The 17,926-nt window shown below is 40.1% G+C and overlaps 1 protein-coding gene across 2 annotated transcripts in view; it reads left to right on the forward strand.

Annotated features, from left to right (window-relative positions):
• Positions 1-3,732: 3,732 nt before the first annotated feature.
• The window catches only part of LOC149236473 (uncharacterized), a 219,343-nt gene continuing 205,149 nt past the window's right edge, over positions 3,733-17,926 (forward strand). Inside the window, exon 1 of one of the 2 annotated variants that reach the window (XM_089372396.1) lies at positions 3,733-5,357. In XM_089372396.1, the coding sequence (XP_089228522.1) occupies positions 4,659-5,357 (699 nt within the window). In that variant the 5' untranslated portion in view covers positions 3,733-4,658. The remainder of the gene's footprint in view (positions 5,358-17,926) is intronic. The other variant, XM_089372395.1, reaches the window with a different exon arrangement.

Consider the following 17,926-nt stretch of genomic DNA (forward strand, 5'->3'; position numbering starts at 1 on the left):
GAGACCCCCTCATTTATAGGACAAGAGAGACCCACCTCCGTATAATGATTTGCATAAAGTCTATGAAAGTACCCCTTTGAATTTGAACTTGTGACCTCTTTAAAGAAAAAACATACTATTAATCATTAAACCCATTATATATATATATATATATATATATATATATATACATACACATACACATACACATACACACATTTTGCATCAACACTTTCAAGCATCACTGAAATTCAACCTTCACTTTTTATAATATGAAAATTCAATATAATAAAACCAAATACATATTATAACTCAAACTCAAAAAAGCCATCATTAAAATTGGGTATCTATTATGCCAAATTTCCCAAACACTTTCACTTAGCTTAATTACATGAAATGAATGATGGATTTACGTAAAAATGACAACCTCCTTAGATAAATGTCTTAAAGAATAACAACGCCCTTGCTTTACTCAACAACTCATCCCTTATTGCAACAATCCATAATTTTTATTAAATGCCCTCTTATCACTAGACTTTAGTATTATTCCCTCAAAACCATTTTGAAAGTGCATTATCATTGGATGAAGATGAATTCCTAACAAGTTTAAAAGTGTATTATTTATAACTATCCATATAACTTTTGTCTAATAGCTCAAGGTAAACGAGAGTCGGTTTGCTTCAAAACTTCTGTATGCTTTTTATAATTTTACAAAATGGGGTTAAGAACAATAACTATAAATATCAAGACGAGTAAGATTTTTGCAACATGTTGTTAAGCACAAGGAAAACAAAGGCATAGGCATAGTTTTATTTATAAATGAAATGATTTTTTTCACGATTTATTTTTTTAGTTAAATTTAATAAAAAATTAAATCAGACAATTTTTTTTAAAACTTAAGGTTAAAATGTTTAATCTGTATAATTTAAGTGCCAAACTGTTTTTAAGAGTGTTGAATCTATTTATGCATTCAAAAATATATTTTAAATAACAAAAAAATCACATTCTTGATTGAAATTGTATCACTAAATTTTGGTGAAAACGACTATTTCATTTATAAGTTTTTTTTGGTTGTTGTTGTTGTTTTAAATGCGGTTCACGGAGTGGCATGTATTTTAAACAACAAAAAATCACATTCTTGCTTGAAATTGTATCACTGAATTTTGATGAAAACAACTATTTCTTTTATAAGTTTTTTTTAATGTGGTTCATGGACACTGAGTGACTGCTACATCCACTGGAAAATCCAAACAGATCAACTCGAAGGGATCTACCCACCAAACAAACTAGCAAGGCCTATCCCCAAGGGCATCCAAGAGATTAGGCCTAACCCCAAGGGCATCCAAGAGATTTGACCCCGTTACCTCCCAATAGGCGAGGTACTTAGCAACATGAACTCAACCAATGTAGCTATCTCTTGGGGCTTATTTCTTCCAAATATCAATAAGACTTTTTGATTTTTTTTTTAATCTTAAATTTCATTTGGAAGATGACATAAGCCATTGGGATTGAGAGGCATGCCAGAAATATCTTAACATGGACGATCGTTGGAAATTAAGTAAGGACTCTCAGTTCTTGATTCTATGTCCCTTTCTTCTCCTTTTTACTTTTTATTTCTAGCTTATTTTTAGGTTTTTATTTTAACTATTATTTTCTTCTTTAACTCCGTTTGTTTTACTTAGTAATCATTTTTCTTGTTTCCTCCTTTTTATATTATACTTATTTTTGTTACCCTCTAGATATCTGTTATTATCTTGTTTCCATCTTGACCTTCAATTTCTTTTGTTTGAATATTTATAAAAATTGAGTCTTTCTCTACCATTTATTTCTTCACAATATTATTATTAGGTTAGTTAATATAACTAATATATATGCCTAATAACCTCTTCATATTTAAATAATAATTCAATATTTTTTTTTTTTTTTAATATCTCTAGTTCTATACATTGAGCTTAGTTTTATTTTATTTGTTTGGAATAAGTTAGCTCTTATTAGATAATATCTAATTAGTTACTAAAACATTAAATTAAAATATTTTATTTGCTTTGAGATAGACAATTTTTTAATAAATAACATCTTATTAACTAATTATTAAAATAAAATATTTTATAATAACTAGTTTTTAAATAAATATATAATATTTTACTTAACTTATTAAAATTAAAATAATATTTATTTATTCCAACAACTAATTTTTAAATAAATATATAATATTTTAATTCTTACTTCAAATTTCTAAATTATTAATTATTAAATATTAATATTTTATATTTTATATTTATATTTATTCCTAACAACTAATTTTTAACTAAATATATATTATTATTTTAACCTAATAATTTTACACAATAATGTTAACCAATAAAAGTCGACTAATTGTTTATAACAAGAAGTTTGATTCCCGGCGTATAATAAGGAAACATGGCATATAATAAGCAAACACAACATGTTTGATTCATATAAATGAAATATAGGATATTTTAAAACATTTATCAAAAATTTATGAAATGATATTTTTAAAATAATTTTATAATATAATGGAAAACAATATAATTATATATATAAAATTAAGATTAAATATAAATTAAAAATATATAATTTATTGGAAATATTGTTAATGATGATCATAAATTGTTATTAAAAATATATAATTTTTGTTTGTTTATATTATTGTGTAAAGTTTTGAAAAAATTGTTTGGACAAGTTAGTTAGGTAAAGACTTTTTTTTTTCAACTTAAGGTGGATGAGGATATGTTTATTTTTTCAATTGACGTACTAGATTGATTCTCAAGGATTATGCTTAACATATGCTTTGTCTGAATGCTTATCAGCGATTTAATGTGCTTGAAAGTTTGTTAGATTGCATTAACTTTTAATAAATTAAAATTTTTTGATGCCCAAACAAGGAGCATGATTCTTAATGGTTAAGTAAAATCAAAGTTAATAATAATATATTTGTTGCAATAATTTTTTTTTGTTATATATTTATCAATGATAGATACAAATGAAACCTTATGCGATATCAACCACATTAATATTTTTAATGTGATTGTACTAGTATTGATTTTTTTTTGGAAAATAATCCCAAAAAAGATTGATTTCTTTTAAATATTATTTTAACTCTCTATAATTTATTTTGAAGTAAAGTTTAAAATAATTTTTAATTGGATAAAAAATTTGTTTTCTCAAACTTAAATAAACGTAGTATCATATTTAATAAGAATGAAAATTTATTCCTTAATAATAATAAATTATTTTATGTGATATATTTTTCCTTAAATAATAATAGTGAATAAATTCACTATGATAATTAAAAATAATTATATTCATTATTAATTTACAACTAAATTATTATATATTTACATTTTAAATTATATTTATCACTTAATAATTAAATTATAATAAGTTTTATTATTTTAAAATATATATTTAAAAATAAAACAATTTATTTATATTTTAAAGAATATAATTGGTAGGATTATATTTATGCCCAACTTTTCACCTAATAGATAGAACAAAATTTGAATCAAAACTTCCGGTCCAATAAAAATTCATTTCCATAACCATTACCCATACAAATTCAACCACCCCAAATCTAATTAATATTAAATTGATACAATATAATATTAAATTATCAATAACCACTTAAAGGCATAACTAAATTTAAACAGTATAGGTCCACATGGATCACACCTTCCAAAACATAAACATACAATAAATGTATGTGAAAGTCAGCCCCACCTTCTTCTTCCCTTTTCGAGTACTTTTTCATTTTGGTGGGGAAGTTGGACAGTTTGGAGTTAGGTCGATCTTTTCACTATTATTTTTATGAATGATACCCACAGAGATTGACTGCATCATTCCAGACCCAGAGAATCTCCGAATCAGGGTGTCAATTCCCAGGACGAGTCATGATAGGTGGACCATTTTTTAGCATGTGGTGGTTATATTTTGGATCTGACGATCATGGCTGCCTCTACAGTGGCGTATGGAGACTTCGCGCTGATTTAAAAAAAACAAATGAAATACCATGCTAAAACTCCACGTAAACCAGAGTTATCGACGCAATTGGTTGGGTACTCCAGTAGTTTACCTGACCTGGTGTAGCAAGCCAAGGCCCAAGCCCATTCATTATTTTTGGATTATCTGTACATCATCCAAAACGCACGTTTTACAGAGAACACGTATAAATTCTCTCACATTGGGACACTCGGGACCAGTAATAATTGTGGCCCATTTTGTTGGTTTCTTAAGCGTCAAGTAGATGTCATGCATAAGTTTCATGCTCTAATGTCTGCTAGGGGTTATCTCACATTCAGAAAACTGTCCTGCCAACTTAGACGAGCCATACAAAATGGTGTAAACATCAAAACCAACCAAGCCTTCTGTTTCTGGAAGTTGTCTAGTAAATGATTATTCTCTCCTTTCCCCTCTTTCATCCCAGTTTCATGTCTAATCACTATCTGGGCTCTAATTTCACTTTTAATCTCAGAATGTTATTGTTGTTTCACCAATTCCAGCATCTGAGCTATTTGATACATGCTTAATTTGAACTTGAGTACAACAAGAAATTCCTGATTTGTTCTCCCTGCAATTCAATCAAGGTATCCGGATTGGGCTTTGAAAATTTCATCTGGCCTATCACATTCAAATGTCTGATGAATAATTGGTGAAGAAACATGTCCGTGGATTGTGGAATTTTAGAATGCGTATGTTGCTTGGGATTTTCTAGGTGGGCATGGAAACGCTGTATATACGCAGGAGCCTATGACAGTGAGCAATGGCCACTTGCCAATATTGAGGAGTTTGAACCTGTGCCGAGGATTTGTAGAAACATCCTTGCAGTCTATGAAGATGATTTGAAAAATCCCAAATGGGCACCCGCAGGTGGCTACGGGATGAATCCTGATTGGGTAGCGAAGAAAGTCACTTATGAGACCACCAAGGGCAGAGTTCCTCCATATTTGATTTACATTGATCATGAGGCCCATGACATAGTTTTGGCCATTCGAGGCCTGAATTTGGCTAAGGAGAGTGATTATGCTGTATTGCTGGACAATAAGCTCGGCAGAAAGATGTTTGATGGGGGCTATGTGCACGATGGGCTTCTCAAGTCTGCTAGTTGGCTGATCTCTGCCGAATCTGAGACATTGAAGGATTTGATTAAGAAAAACCCCTCATATACGCTGACTTTTGCAGGGCACTCACTTGGATCAGGAGTTGCTGCCATGCTAACTTTGGTGGTGGCAAACAACAGGGAGGAAATAGGTAATATACCCAGAAGCAAGATTCGGTGTTATGCAATCGCCCCTGCGCGGTGTATGTCGCTTAACTTGGCAGTAAGATATGCAGATATCATCAATTCTGTTATCTTGCAGGTATGACTTTAGCTTTTTGAAAGCCATTTTTTTCTATATAAACTAACTAGATTTAATGTGGAATGGCAAAGTTAAAACTGCCCATTCGGCCAGATCAGTAAATTTTTTTAGGTTTGAAAACCTTGTTCATGTTCCACTACTGCTGAAATGTGTAACTATGTTCTGTCTTCATATATATGAAATGTAGTTTTGATTCTTGTATATTGTAAAATGAAAGAATAATTATTATTGTTATTTTTGTAGCATGGGTTTCATGCTCAAGGTCATTTTATTTAGAGTTCAAGTATGCTTATAGGGTTTGTCCTAGGGTCAAGAAGTCAATAGAGTCATTGTCATATGAAGAAGACTTCATTGGGCACATTGTAACATGTCAAAATAATTATTTTTGTATTTAAAAGTGTCAAAATACCCTCCAGGACCAAGTCAGCCTCATTTGGGCATGTCATCCTCCTTGGAAGCCTATATATAGGAGGGAACTCGACCTCCTATGAACACTCACTCACTTCTCATCATCCAAGCGAAAGAAAAGAAGAAGGCAAGCGAAGGATAAAAGGACGAAGGACAAAGTGTTTGGGTTATTTCTCTCTCTCTCACTAACACGTTCGAAAGGAAGGCTAGGGTTTTGAAGCTGCAAGGTCGAAGTTGAGGAAATCGCAGAAAGAAGGTTGAAGAAAGGACTACTAGGTCACCTATAAACCCTAGGAGGAGAAACAACCCAAGCAAAGGTCAAAGGAAGCCTTGGAAGCCCTAAAATTGCTCACATGTGTGGGAGCTAGTAGCAGTTGCTGGGGCCGAAAATTTCAGACCTGCAATGGAGGCTGAAATTCTATAGTTGGGGGTTGAAGTTGTACAACTAGAAGAGATTTGACTCGGTTTGACTTGGATTGAAGAAGCACATCATCAAGAAGGTTTGGCTTGGTCTTGGTCTAGAGGTCTTGGAATTTTTCATTTAAATAATTTATAAGAAGAAGAGATTTGTTTAGGTATGTTCTATGCTTAGAGCAATTTATTTCAATTTTCATAGTTAGCTCAATATCTTTTTCAGATTAGCAATCACATCAGTATTAAAGTAAATTGCAAATAGAACATAAACATAAATCGCAGAAGACAAGCCAAGACAAGAGGACACAAGATGTGGCCCTAGTCAGGGACAAACCCCAATTTGGGGAAACCCTTGATCAATTCTCCTTATATGTTCTTCAATAGTTCAGCAGAGAGAGAGAGAGATAGTACATTTACAACAGAAGTAAACACTTTGACTTATCTAGATAAGAGCATAGATCATCTCTAAGAAGATGATACATGAGATTAGTTGAAGACATGCTACTTCAACTGATTCTCCAAGGTGACTCTTTCACCTATCATTTTGCTGCATACCGTCATGATGCTGCACCTCACCGTGTTGCACCATGCTGCACCCATCATCACAATGCTGGACCTCATGACCATGCTTACACATCATATTGCTGCATTGCTGTCCCATGTGTCATAACCATGTTGTCATACAACATATCTCATGTGCTTGCAGCACCATGCTTGTCATGCTGTCCATGCTTGCCACTGTCCCATGTACCTTTGCTGCCATGTCACAATTGTCCCATGTATCTATACAACACTATGTACCTTGCTGTCCCATGCATCTATACAACACTATGTACCTTGCTGTCCCATGCATTTATACAGCTCTATGTACCTTGCTGTCCCATGCATCTATATAGCACTATGTACCTTGCTGTCCCATGCATATATACAACACTATGTAATTTGCTGTCCTATGCTTTGCTGCACTAGTTAGCAATTGTCCCACTTGTGCAACCGTTGCTCCTATGATTGCTTGCTGTCCCATTTGTGTTTGCAGCACCATGTGACGTTGCTGTCCCATCTTCCTTTGCTGCACCGTGTGACCTTGCTGTCCCATCTCCCTTTGCTGCCAACCCACCATACAAACATTGTTGTTTGTCACTTCATTACTGCTGTAATTTCTGGGACTGGTTAGGGCACACAACAGTCCCTAACCATCCTCAAATCTGGCCCAGAATTTCCCTTATGAAATGCGGCCTACCCTAGTGTGAACAGACCTCATTTAGATGACTGCGTCTAGGGTATTCTAGGACTGCAGCTAGGGCTTCCTTAGGACTGCGGCTAGGGCTTCCTTAGGACAACATCTAGGGCTTATTTAGGACAGCGTTAGGGCTTCTTTAGGACAATGTTAGGGCTTCTTTCCATCTGCGTCTAGGGCTGCCTTCCACTAGGGCTGCCTTCTATCTGCGTCTAGGGCAGCCTCTTTTCCTCCAACGTCTAGGGCTTCCACTCCTAGATTTCTCTTCCACTAAAACCCAAGACAAGTGGAGAGAAATCAAGATAGAAGTGTGTGTGAGAAATGACTCTCAAGTCATCTCCTTTTATACTAAAACGTTGAGCACATGTGGGGTTTATTTGGTTGTTGGCCGACCTTGATGAATTGGCTTATAACACAAATAAATTCATAACTCCATGAATACTTATCGCAATCAGATGATCTTTAGATCAATCCTACACCTTTTGAGGAGAGAGATCCAAGAAAATATCACCTACCATAAGTAAGATGACCCACATGGAGTTTGGCCCTAGTTGCCAATTTTAACACTCCCTCTCAACTAGGGAGAACTCCATCCGCTGATTCATATGTCCGATTGTACTATCTCTACCATCAGTGCCTTGCACTGCTCTTCTCTTCTATGCTCTACTCTGCTGAACCATGAAGAAGAATAATTGATCGAGAATGTCTCATACCATTCTCTACTAACCTGAAGTCAGTTCCATATGAAGAGAGTGTGTCATATCACTCTTACTGAGCCGAAGTCAGTTTTATTGATCCTAGATCAATGGAGGTCATCCTAGCATAGGGAGTACGGTAGATACAATGATGCGTCCATCGATAGTACTACTATGGTCCCTAACCCCATTTCCTAGCTCATTGATTAGATGAGAGGTACTTCCCATGAATCCCAGACTGCATGGGTAGGATGCCTCGACATGAGAACTAATCATCCTGTCCACAGGAGAACGAATCATCCTGCCCCATAGTTGCCACGGGAGAACTAATCACCCCGGCCCACAGGAGAACTAATCATCCCGTTTCACAGTTGCCACGGTAGAACTAATCATCCCGTCCCACAAGAGAACTAATCATCCTGTTCCACAGTTTCCACGAGAGAACTAATCATCCTGGCCCATAGGAGAACTAACCATCCTATTCCACAGTCGCCACGGGGTATCACAGGAGAAGGTTGAACCTGTCATCCTGTACATAACGCACCACCAGGGGAGGGTGAGTCGCCCTGTGGTCGTATGTTGCTCCAGTAAGTACGCCAAGCCCCCCAGAGTTCCTAGAGCTCAATGCATGCAACATGCAGGACCCTTATAAGAAGGTATCTCAACGACTCCAAGTCGTTCGGGAAAGTCACAGATTTGACCTTTCCCCGGGGCTTTGACAAAATGTTTGTGCCCTGTACATCAGTCTCAATGCGATGGAGCCTCCTCGCTCATCGACTTACGATAAGGCAGTATTTGATGTCTCTCTGCTGAAGCAATCATCGAATACGGGATTCCTCAATAATCGAATCACCCCCTGGTTGTCACAGAGAATCACAGTGGTATTCATCATGTGTACAAACAGCTCACTGAAGAGCTTCCACAACCAGGCAGCTTCACATGAGATAATACTCGTAGCTATGTATTTAGTCTCGGCGGTGCTTATAGCAACTGACTTCTGCTTCCTGCTCATCCATGATATCGAAGCAGAATCCAAAGAGAACTATCACTGAGAAGTGCTCTAGTGATCCTCCACACTGCGTGACCAGTCAGCATTCGAATAATCATGCAACTTCATATTTCTGGCAGTGTATCTCAATCCATGAGAGATTGTGCCCCGAAGATATCTCAGAAGATTCTTGGCACCAATCTAGTGAGGCTCAACCAAATATGAGCTCACCATGCTAACTGCAAAACATATATCCGGACGGAAGTTCACCAAGAACATCAATGCTAATGAGTTTATGAAACTCAAAGGCATTTCCCAAATGTGGTCCGTCATCACCACCATATAACTTCTGAAAGTTAAGATCCTCGAGGTAGTCATTGGCTTGCAGTTTACCATTCCACATCCGGAATCCAACTCCCTCTTACTTCTGCAAGTGAGAGGGTCTGCACCTGTCAGAAATAGGTCGTTCTCAGAAGGTGCCGGTATGAGAGGTCTATCATCCACAACCTTTAAACAATGGTTTGGATCGGCTTCACTCTTAGTGAATCTCAGCTTCGTCTGACAGCTATCAATCCTCTCATATCAAACCCAAGGTGGTTAGCTTCAAGCCAAAGACGGCTTTTTTCCACCTGTAAACATGAGATCCCTGATCATGAATCTCAAACTCCTCGGGTTGTTCCAAACCTGTGGACTTGCTACATGAGGGGAATGGTCCCCTTGTGAGATTTTCCTTTGGTACATCTCAGACATGTACCTTCATGCTCCTTTTGAATTCAGGCATCCCTGTCGTCATCTTTCCATCGATGAATGCCACCCTGAAACCTTTGACTTCCATTGCCGAAATGGACACCAGGTTCTTCTTGCGATCAGGTACATAAAAGAGATTCTGTAAATGAATCAAGTTACCCTCATTCAATTGAGGAGTAACATCCTACACCCTTTTCGGAATAGGTGGCATCGGCTCCAAGTATAATCCCACGATTGTTTCCATCTCTACCAGATTCGAGAGAGCACCCTTCTATCTGATGAGGTGCCTTGAAGCACTACAATCAATAAGCCAAATTCCCAAAGAATCTGAAGGAGAGGGCCAATACAAGTTAATGCTTCTTTATCTTATTAGAAACAACATTTGATTCTTCATATCGGGGTTCCTTGTTTTCATTGAAGAGTCGGTTGTATCCTTGATGACCTGCATTACTTGTCATTCCTCTGATCATTGAAGATGTCCCTGGAATGATTGTTATCATCATCAAGTGATGTGTCTGTGCCAGTCGGACACTCCTTCACAGAATGGCCGAACTGCCTTTCCTTTCATCCTTAGATCCAGACTTCCCATAGAAGTGATCTTTAGGTAGGCCATCAAAAGCTTCTACTGCGCCATTCTGATAATATTATCTGCTTCGACTTCACCCTTGGTGAATTTGAAGAGGGATGAGGAACCCATTGATCCTTTTGTCCTTTCCCAACTGTCTTCGGTGATTGCTCTCACTCTTGCTTGGGCTGTGTCTTCACCTCAGCTCTGATACCATTTTAAGTTTAGGTATGTTCTATGCTTAGAGAAATTTATTTCAATTTTCACAGTTAGCTCAATATCTTTTATAGATTAGCAATCACATCAGTATTAAAGTAAACTACGGATAGAACATCAACATAAATCACAGAAGACAAGCCAAGACAAGAGTACACAAGATGTGGCGCTAGCAAGGGACAAACCCCAATCTGGGGAAACCCTTGATCAATTCTCCTTATATGTTCTTCAATAGTTCAACAGAGAGAGAGAGATAGTACATTTACAACAGGAGTCAACACTTTGACTTATCTAGATAAGAGCATAAATCATCTCTAAGAAGATGATACATGATATTAGTTGAAGACATACTACTTCAACTAATTTTCCAAGGTGACTCTTTCACCTATCATTTGCTGCATACCGTCATCATGCTGCACCTTACTGTGTTGCACCATGCTGCACCCATCATCACAATGCTGGACCTCATGACCATGCTGTACACATCATACTGCTGCATTGCTATCCCATGTGTCATAACCATGTTGTCATACAGCATGTCTCATGTGCTTGCAGCACCATGCTTGTCATGCTGTCCATGCTTGCCACTGTCCCATGTACCTTTGCTGCCATGTCACAACTGTCCCATGTATCTATACAACACTATGTACCTTGCTGTCCCATGCATTTATACAACACTATGTACCTTGCTGTCCTATGCTTTGCTGCACTAGTTAGCAGTTGTCCCACTTGTGCCACTGTTGCTCCTATGATTGCTTGCTGTCCCATTTGTGTTTGCAGCACCATGTGACCTTGCTGTCCCATCTTCCTTTGTTGCCAACCCACCATACAAACGTTGTTGTTTGTCACTTCATTACTGTTGTAATTTCTGGGATTGTTTAGGGCACACAACAGTCCCTAACCATCCTCAAACCAGAATTTCCCTTATGAAATGCGGCCTACCCTAGTGTGAACAAACCTCATTTAGATGACTGCGTCTAGGGTATTCTAGGACTGCAACTAGGGCTTCCTTAGGACTGCGGCTAGGGCTTCCTTAGGACAACATCTAGGGCTTATTTAGGACAGCGTTAGGGCTTCTTTAGGACAACGTTAGGGCTTCTTTCCATCTGCGTCTAGGGCTGCCTTCTATCTGCGTCTAGGGCAGCCTCTTTTCCTCCAACGTCTAGGGCTTCCACTCCTAGATTTCTCTTCCACTAAAACCCAAGACAAGTGGAGAGAAATCAAGATAGAAGTGTGTGTGAGAAATGACTCTCAAGTCATCTCCTTTTATACTAAAACGTTGAGCACATGTGGGGTTTATTTGGTTGCTGGCCGACCTTGATGAATTAGTTTATAACACAAATAAATTCATAACTCCATGAATGCTTATCGGAATCGGATGATCTTTAGATCAATCCTACACCTCTCGATGAGAGGGATCCAAGAAAAATATTTGCTACCATAAGTAAGATGACCCACATGGAGTTTGACCCTAGTTGCCAATTTTAACAGACCTCCTATGGACACTCACTCACTTCTCATCATCCAAGCGAAGGAAAAGAAGAAGAAAGGCAAGCGAAGGATAGAAGGACGAAGGAGAAAGTGTTTGGGTTATTTCTCTCTCTCTCACTCACACGTGCGAATGGAAGGCTAGGGTTTTGCAGCTACAAGGTCGAAGTTGAGGAAATTGCAGAAAGAAGGTTGAAGAAAGGACTACTAGGTCACTTATAAACCCTAGAAGGAGAAACAACCCAAGTGAAGGACAAAGGAAGCCTTGGAAGCCCTAAAATTGTTCACATGTGTGGAAGCTAGTAGCTATTGCAGGGGTCGAAAATTTCAGACCTACAGTGGGGGCTGAAATTCTGTATTTGGGGGTCGAAGTTGTGCAACTGGAAGAGATTTGACTGGGTTTGACTTGGATTGAAGAAGCACATCATCAAGAAGGTTTGGCTTGGTCTTGGTCTAGAGGTCTTGGAATTTGTCATTTAAAGAATTTATAAGAAGAGGAGATTTGTGGGTTTTCCTTTCAAGTGGAGAGGTTTTGACTCTGGCTTGCAACCTACATGTGTTTTTGTGTACTGTTAATCTTCTTGTTTTGGTAGTTATTTGATAATAAGAACAACATAATAATAAGAGAAGAAGGTAATAATTAAGAAAAGTAAAAGTACATCACAAGCAATTATCAAGTTTAAGAGAAATCATCCTAATTGGAACCCTATAGATTTCTCAACAACTACATGCCACTTGAGTCACATTGTGCGTGTTCAAATTCAGCAACGATGGAATTGGAAAACAAATCATTGCTGTAAAAGACTAGGCAATAGTTCAGCAGAAAGAATTAAATAATTTTTGTTCTCATTGGAAACATGTCAAAGGCATCATATATTGTTCAAAAAACATGTAACTCTTTTCTTTTAAGTTCAACCAAAAAAGATGTTAATGATTTGCTTACGACTCAAAAATAAAAATTGTCTAGCCATTGAATTAGAAATTCACCATTAAGTTCTCCATCAAATATGACTTTGCTTGAGATTCTGCAAATTTAGAATTTTTGGGAAAGCCAAATTTGGTGACTATTGGTGCCACTATTGAAGAACTTTACTTGATGTCCCAAAACAATAACCTTGATGAGAAAATTCAAAACTACAAAGAAATTGAACAGTGTTTAACATGTATATTGGTTAGAACTCTAGATAATCTAGGAGTTAGATTCACTGATTATGTTTGGGCATTTGTCTAGCTCTGTACTACCACATGCTTGGTTTGAATCCCCTTGGGTGAGGTGCATTAGTTTACACCAACCGATTTTTTAGGGATGCCATCCATAAATGTGGAGAACTGAGATTTCCCTGTGAAGTTTTCCATGAAAACATGTAATGTCCCTTCCTAAATTATTTTGGAACAAGATTAATTTCTACATTTTGGGGCCGATTTTGGAGGTGATGGGGCCCATTCGATTTTATTAGGAGGCTAGACTTAGTAGTTATTTCGATGTGGTTAATTTGTACGTGGGGGCCACCCACACTAGGAGAATACGCATTCCCTAGTTCGATTTGCATAGAGGGGAAATCGATGGTTAAGTGAGGGACCCACGATGGAGGGAAAATGGAGGGAAAAGTGCTCAACGAAATCTATAGAAGGAAGGGAACTCCCCTCATTTCAGCATCTTATCTTTTGACATATTGAACTCAACCTTAGTTGCTTGAGCTGCTTAGCTGGGTTAGTGTGCTGTTTAGCACACGAGTGTCTCCGAGCGGAGATCTCAACTCTTGCTTCGGTGGACTTCAAGTGCCACCCTAGGAAGGCAATTCGTACTACCTTGGAGGAGAGCTAGTGGAGTTTCACAATCATATCATTCAGCATTTGCCTCAGCGAGTGCGTGTTTTTGAAGGACGCGGAAGGGGAACACGCAGGTGTTGCTTGTGAGTTCATTCGGGTAGCAATTGCCGGAGGAGTTTGGGCATTGAAGCTACAGTGGAGGATCAACCTTCTGGGAGAGTTTTGGAGTAGGAGGTTGCTGCATTGGAGCAATTCTATTTACGGTCACCTGGCCTGCGCAAAGAGCCATCACTGGGGTCACGTGGGAGTCAGAGGAAGGAATTGTAGAGCTGGAGCTAGCCGGGAGAAGTAGGAGATCTCTTGGAGGGGCATTTGAGGAGGATTATTGGAGGTGGGAGAGAAGAGATTGACAGGATCAGTCATAGCAACAAAATTCGAAATTGGAGGAGGGCCAAGTTGTGAAGGGTCAATTTTTGAAGGTTGGAACCAAGGGAAACCCTTTTTGGGTTTTGGGCAAGCATAACACTCCTAATTTTATAATATTTTCTGGGCAGATCTAAGGGTTCAAACAGGGGTCCTAACTCAGCCAACAGTTAGAGGAGCTAAGGGGAATTTGAGCCAAAATTTCGAGGTCAACATTTGGCCAATTCCTTCGTGGGTTATTCTGGGTATTTGGTGGAGAGGCCGAGGTTAATTTTCCGTAATTTTCGGAGCACCAAAGGTGAGGTTTCTAGCAGCATCCTTGCAACAGACAACACAGTTTCATAGGGGCAATGCAGGGCATCATTGCAGCAGTTATTGTGCCATCTGGGCTTGACATATTACCACTTGGGTTTGATCACGCTTGCCATTGAGGCAAGCCCATGTGCACCACATCCACATTTTGTACTTTTCTCCCAGATTATAATAAAATGGCTCATCTGTTGGATATTTCTGGACTTTTTATGGGTGTGCACTGAATGTTTCAATTTTATGGTGTTGTTTTTATTATTTGCTTTGCATAGCACTATTTTCCTTAGTTTGGAACATTACAGTGGTATCAGAGCATGATCTTGGCCGAGCTATGGGAAATTAGCCAGAAGATCATGGAAGCTTTGGCTATGAGTGCACAGTGACGGGTGAAACCGGAGACAAACGCATGGCTCAAGGGAAATTCAATATGCAGAGATTCTTGGGTAGAATTCATTGGGACGATGAGAGGTTGGCCCAGTTGAGGAGGGTGACAGACCAAACCCATCCTCACCCTTACAACAGAGACATTAGAGGTGAGCAAGTCGTGGGGGTGAAACTATCTACATTGTGTGGGGAAAGTCGACCAGATCTCCTGAAAAGGAGCAGACAGGACAAAGACGGTGAGAGGGTGAGACTAGGGGGCGCTTTTGCTAGTGGAGACCTGGCTTTAGATATCAAGAGCCTGAGGAGGACGTTGAGCATGATGTTGAGAGCCCACAGGATGGTGAGGAGCATATCGATATACCTAGTGTGGCGCAGGAGTCACCTTTATTAGAGACCTCTTCGATAGCCCTAGTTGACACCTTGGTGGAGAGGATAGAGCCTACACACATAGAGCCATCTGTTGAGGGGGTGCCACCCATGGATGAGATGCCGACAATTGTTGAGGTATCTGGAGCTGTGACAGAGTTTACAGGTTATAGATGGCCACGACAGTTCCATCAGTTTCAGGCCGACCTTCTAGCATTAAAAAGGAAGGTCATGTTAGTGCGAGAGTCTATTCTATAGCAGAATGAGGAGTTGGAGGTCATGCGAGCGGTTTGTGCTGAGTCCACGGCCAAATTGACTCACGTTGGGGAGTGGTTGGACTCTCTACTGGTGTAGCTAGAGTGCACGTTGGGGCGTGAGAGAAGCCCTTTTCAGGCATACATAGACGGGGTTGGCAGCACTGTTAGGTACCTTTGCCCATTGGATAGAGAGGGACAAAGAGAGACAAAGCTACCTAGTCAGATTTTATGTTTTGACCAGGATAACGAGATGAGATGACTTGAGTTGCACAGGGTGCAACACTTGCATGCTGGGGTTGTTCTCTGTGCGGGAGTTCGTGCATTCGATCCATCTCTTGGGGTTGGGTGGCGAGAGATTCAGAGTTGGTACTCGGTGGAGTGGGTTATGGGGATGGTAGTGGACCCATGTGGAGCTCAGCAGGAGTTTCCAAGCACTGGGGATGCTGGAAGCTCCGACTGGCATTGGGATCCGAGAGGGACCACCTATCATTTCCCAGGTATTCCGGTTGACTACGACCTAGAGGGTATAGTTGACCCAACAGTCGAGCGTGCACCTCCGCTAGGAGAGTTTCGGTAAGCACCAATGGGCAACCAATTTATGGACAGGCTTCTTGGGTTGACTTGGTACGGCGTTTGTACATAGGATCACAGGGTGATTAGCACACTCTGGCAGGAGTTTGTCGGAGGAGGTGGCATTGGCAGGACACTAGTTGGCGCCTTGTATGGAGATGGGGATTCTTCACTTTTGTGTGGGGCACAGAGGATGCAGAGGAGCAGTGCAGGGGTAGCATCACCGCTGACACATAGGGAGATTCACTTCTCGAATCCCTCAGGGAGGATTTGGAGTGAAGATCCATTCATTGGAGGGTATGATGATGCGACGATGGAGGTGATGATATCGGTCGGGTGTGGGCCGACGCATAGGGACACAACTTTAGGCCATCTCATTCGGGGATGGGTAGGAGCATCTAGCATGGAGCATTGGTCTGCAGATGGGCATGGAGACGCATGGGGGAGTGCCTCACATCGCATTGAGTACATGCGGGGAGTGACCGGTGCAGTGACACAGGTGGGACACAAGACGGTACAGGATGGCATAGCCGTAGCTGGGGGTATCCAGTGGTGTACAGGGACAGGTTGCGGCATACAGTGGCATGTCGAGGAATGCAATGTTGCTTGGTGGTGTGCAATGATGCATGGTGCGCAACCTCTTGGAGCGTTGCCTCCAACGAGGCATATGGATAGGGGCATTAGGTGTACCATTGGATGCAGCTCACCTAGGATCAATGAGGACATTGTTGAGCATCTGGGGACACCATGCTTAGTGGAGACAGGGCTTTGAGGGAGTTATCAATAGATCCGAGGCGGAGAGAGTGTCGTCTGTAGGATCACTCTTGGGCATTCCGGTAGAATTTTGATCATACTGTTTGGGACATACCTGCCCATCATCCTCCAGTGTTGCTTACAGTCAAATAGTGTTTGGTTGTTTCCCCTTGACACTGTCCATTCAGGCAGCAGGGTATGGGAGGCTCACCCTAGACAGTTGGATGAGACACCGCATGCCATGAGCCGGGAGGAGACTCTTCAGTTGAGACCCTTGGTAGGTGCACAAGCTGTTAGATACAAGCTTACGGATGGCGTGGTTGATAGCCGAGGTAGCATATATTCCACCCTTGAGCTCACACTTGAGGGACGGTGGATGCTAGACTTTGTCTACAGGAGGGTACCCAGACTCCGAGCAGCATCGAGGTGTATCATCAGGAGTTGGGATAGCGGATTTCACTGCGTGGTATGGCAGGAGCAGGGCAGGTTCACAGGCATGAGACCTACTCCTTATACTTGGGGTCCACCCAAGGAATACATACAGGGATCGGAGATGAGGGCCAAATGGGTTCTAGCTGGTAACGACGTTACGCAGCGACATCCTGTGAGGAGTGGGAGTTATGAGCTCCCCATATGTTTGGGGAATCCGGTTGGCGGGCAGATCACTCCACTTTGTGACGAGTAGGGTCATGGCAGAGGATGATCCAGTTCACTTTGGGTTTGACACATGGGGGATCATTGAAACCTCCACTACATGGCGAGGCAGACTTGTCCTGTTATGGCTCAGAGTTGAGATTGGCAGTGGAGGGGTAGATATTGGCATCATGGAGATGCCCGGGCAGGATGAGCTTGACTCTCACAAATTTTTCACCACTAGGCCTCAGGAGGGGAGGATACTGTCTGCGCACGATGGGGAGTATGTCATAGTCAGAGTAGCGCAACGTCAGCATGGTGGCACCACTCTGGGACTAACAAGGAA

Source organism: Pinus tabuliformis, chromosome 8 (genome assembly GCF_031772625.1).
Source record: "Pinus tabuliformis cultivar Carrire ecotype Pingquan chromosome 8, CPIR1, whole genome shotgun sequence".
NCBI lineage: Eukaryota > Viridiplantae > Streptophyta > Pinopsida > Pinales > Pinaceae > Pinus > Pinus tabuliformis.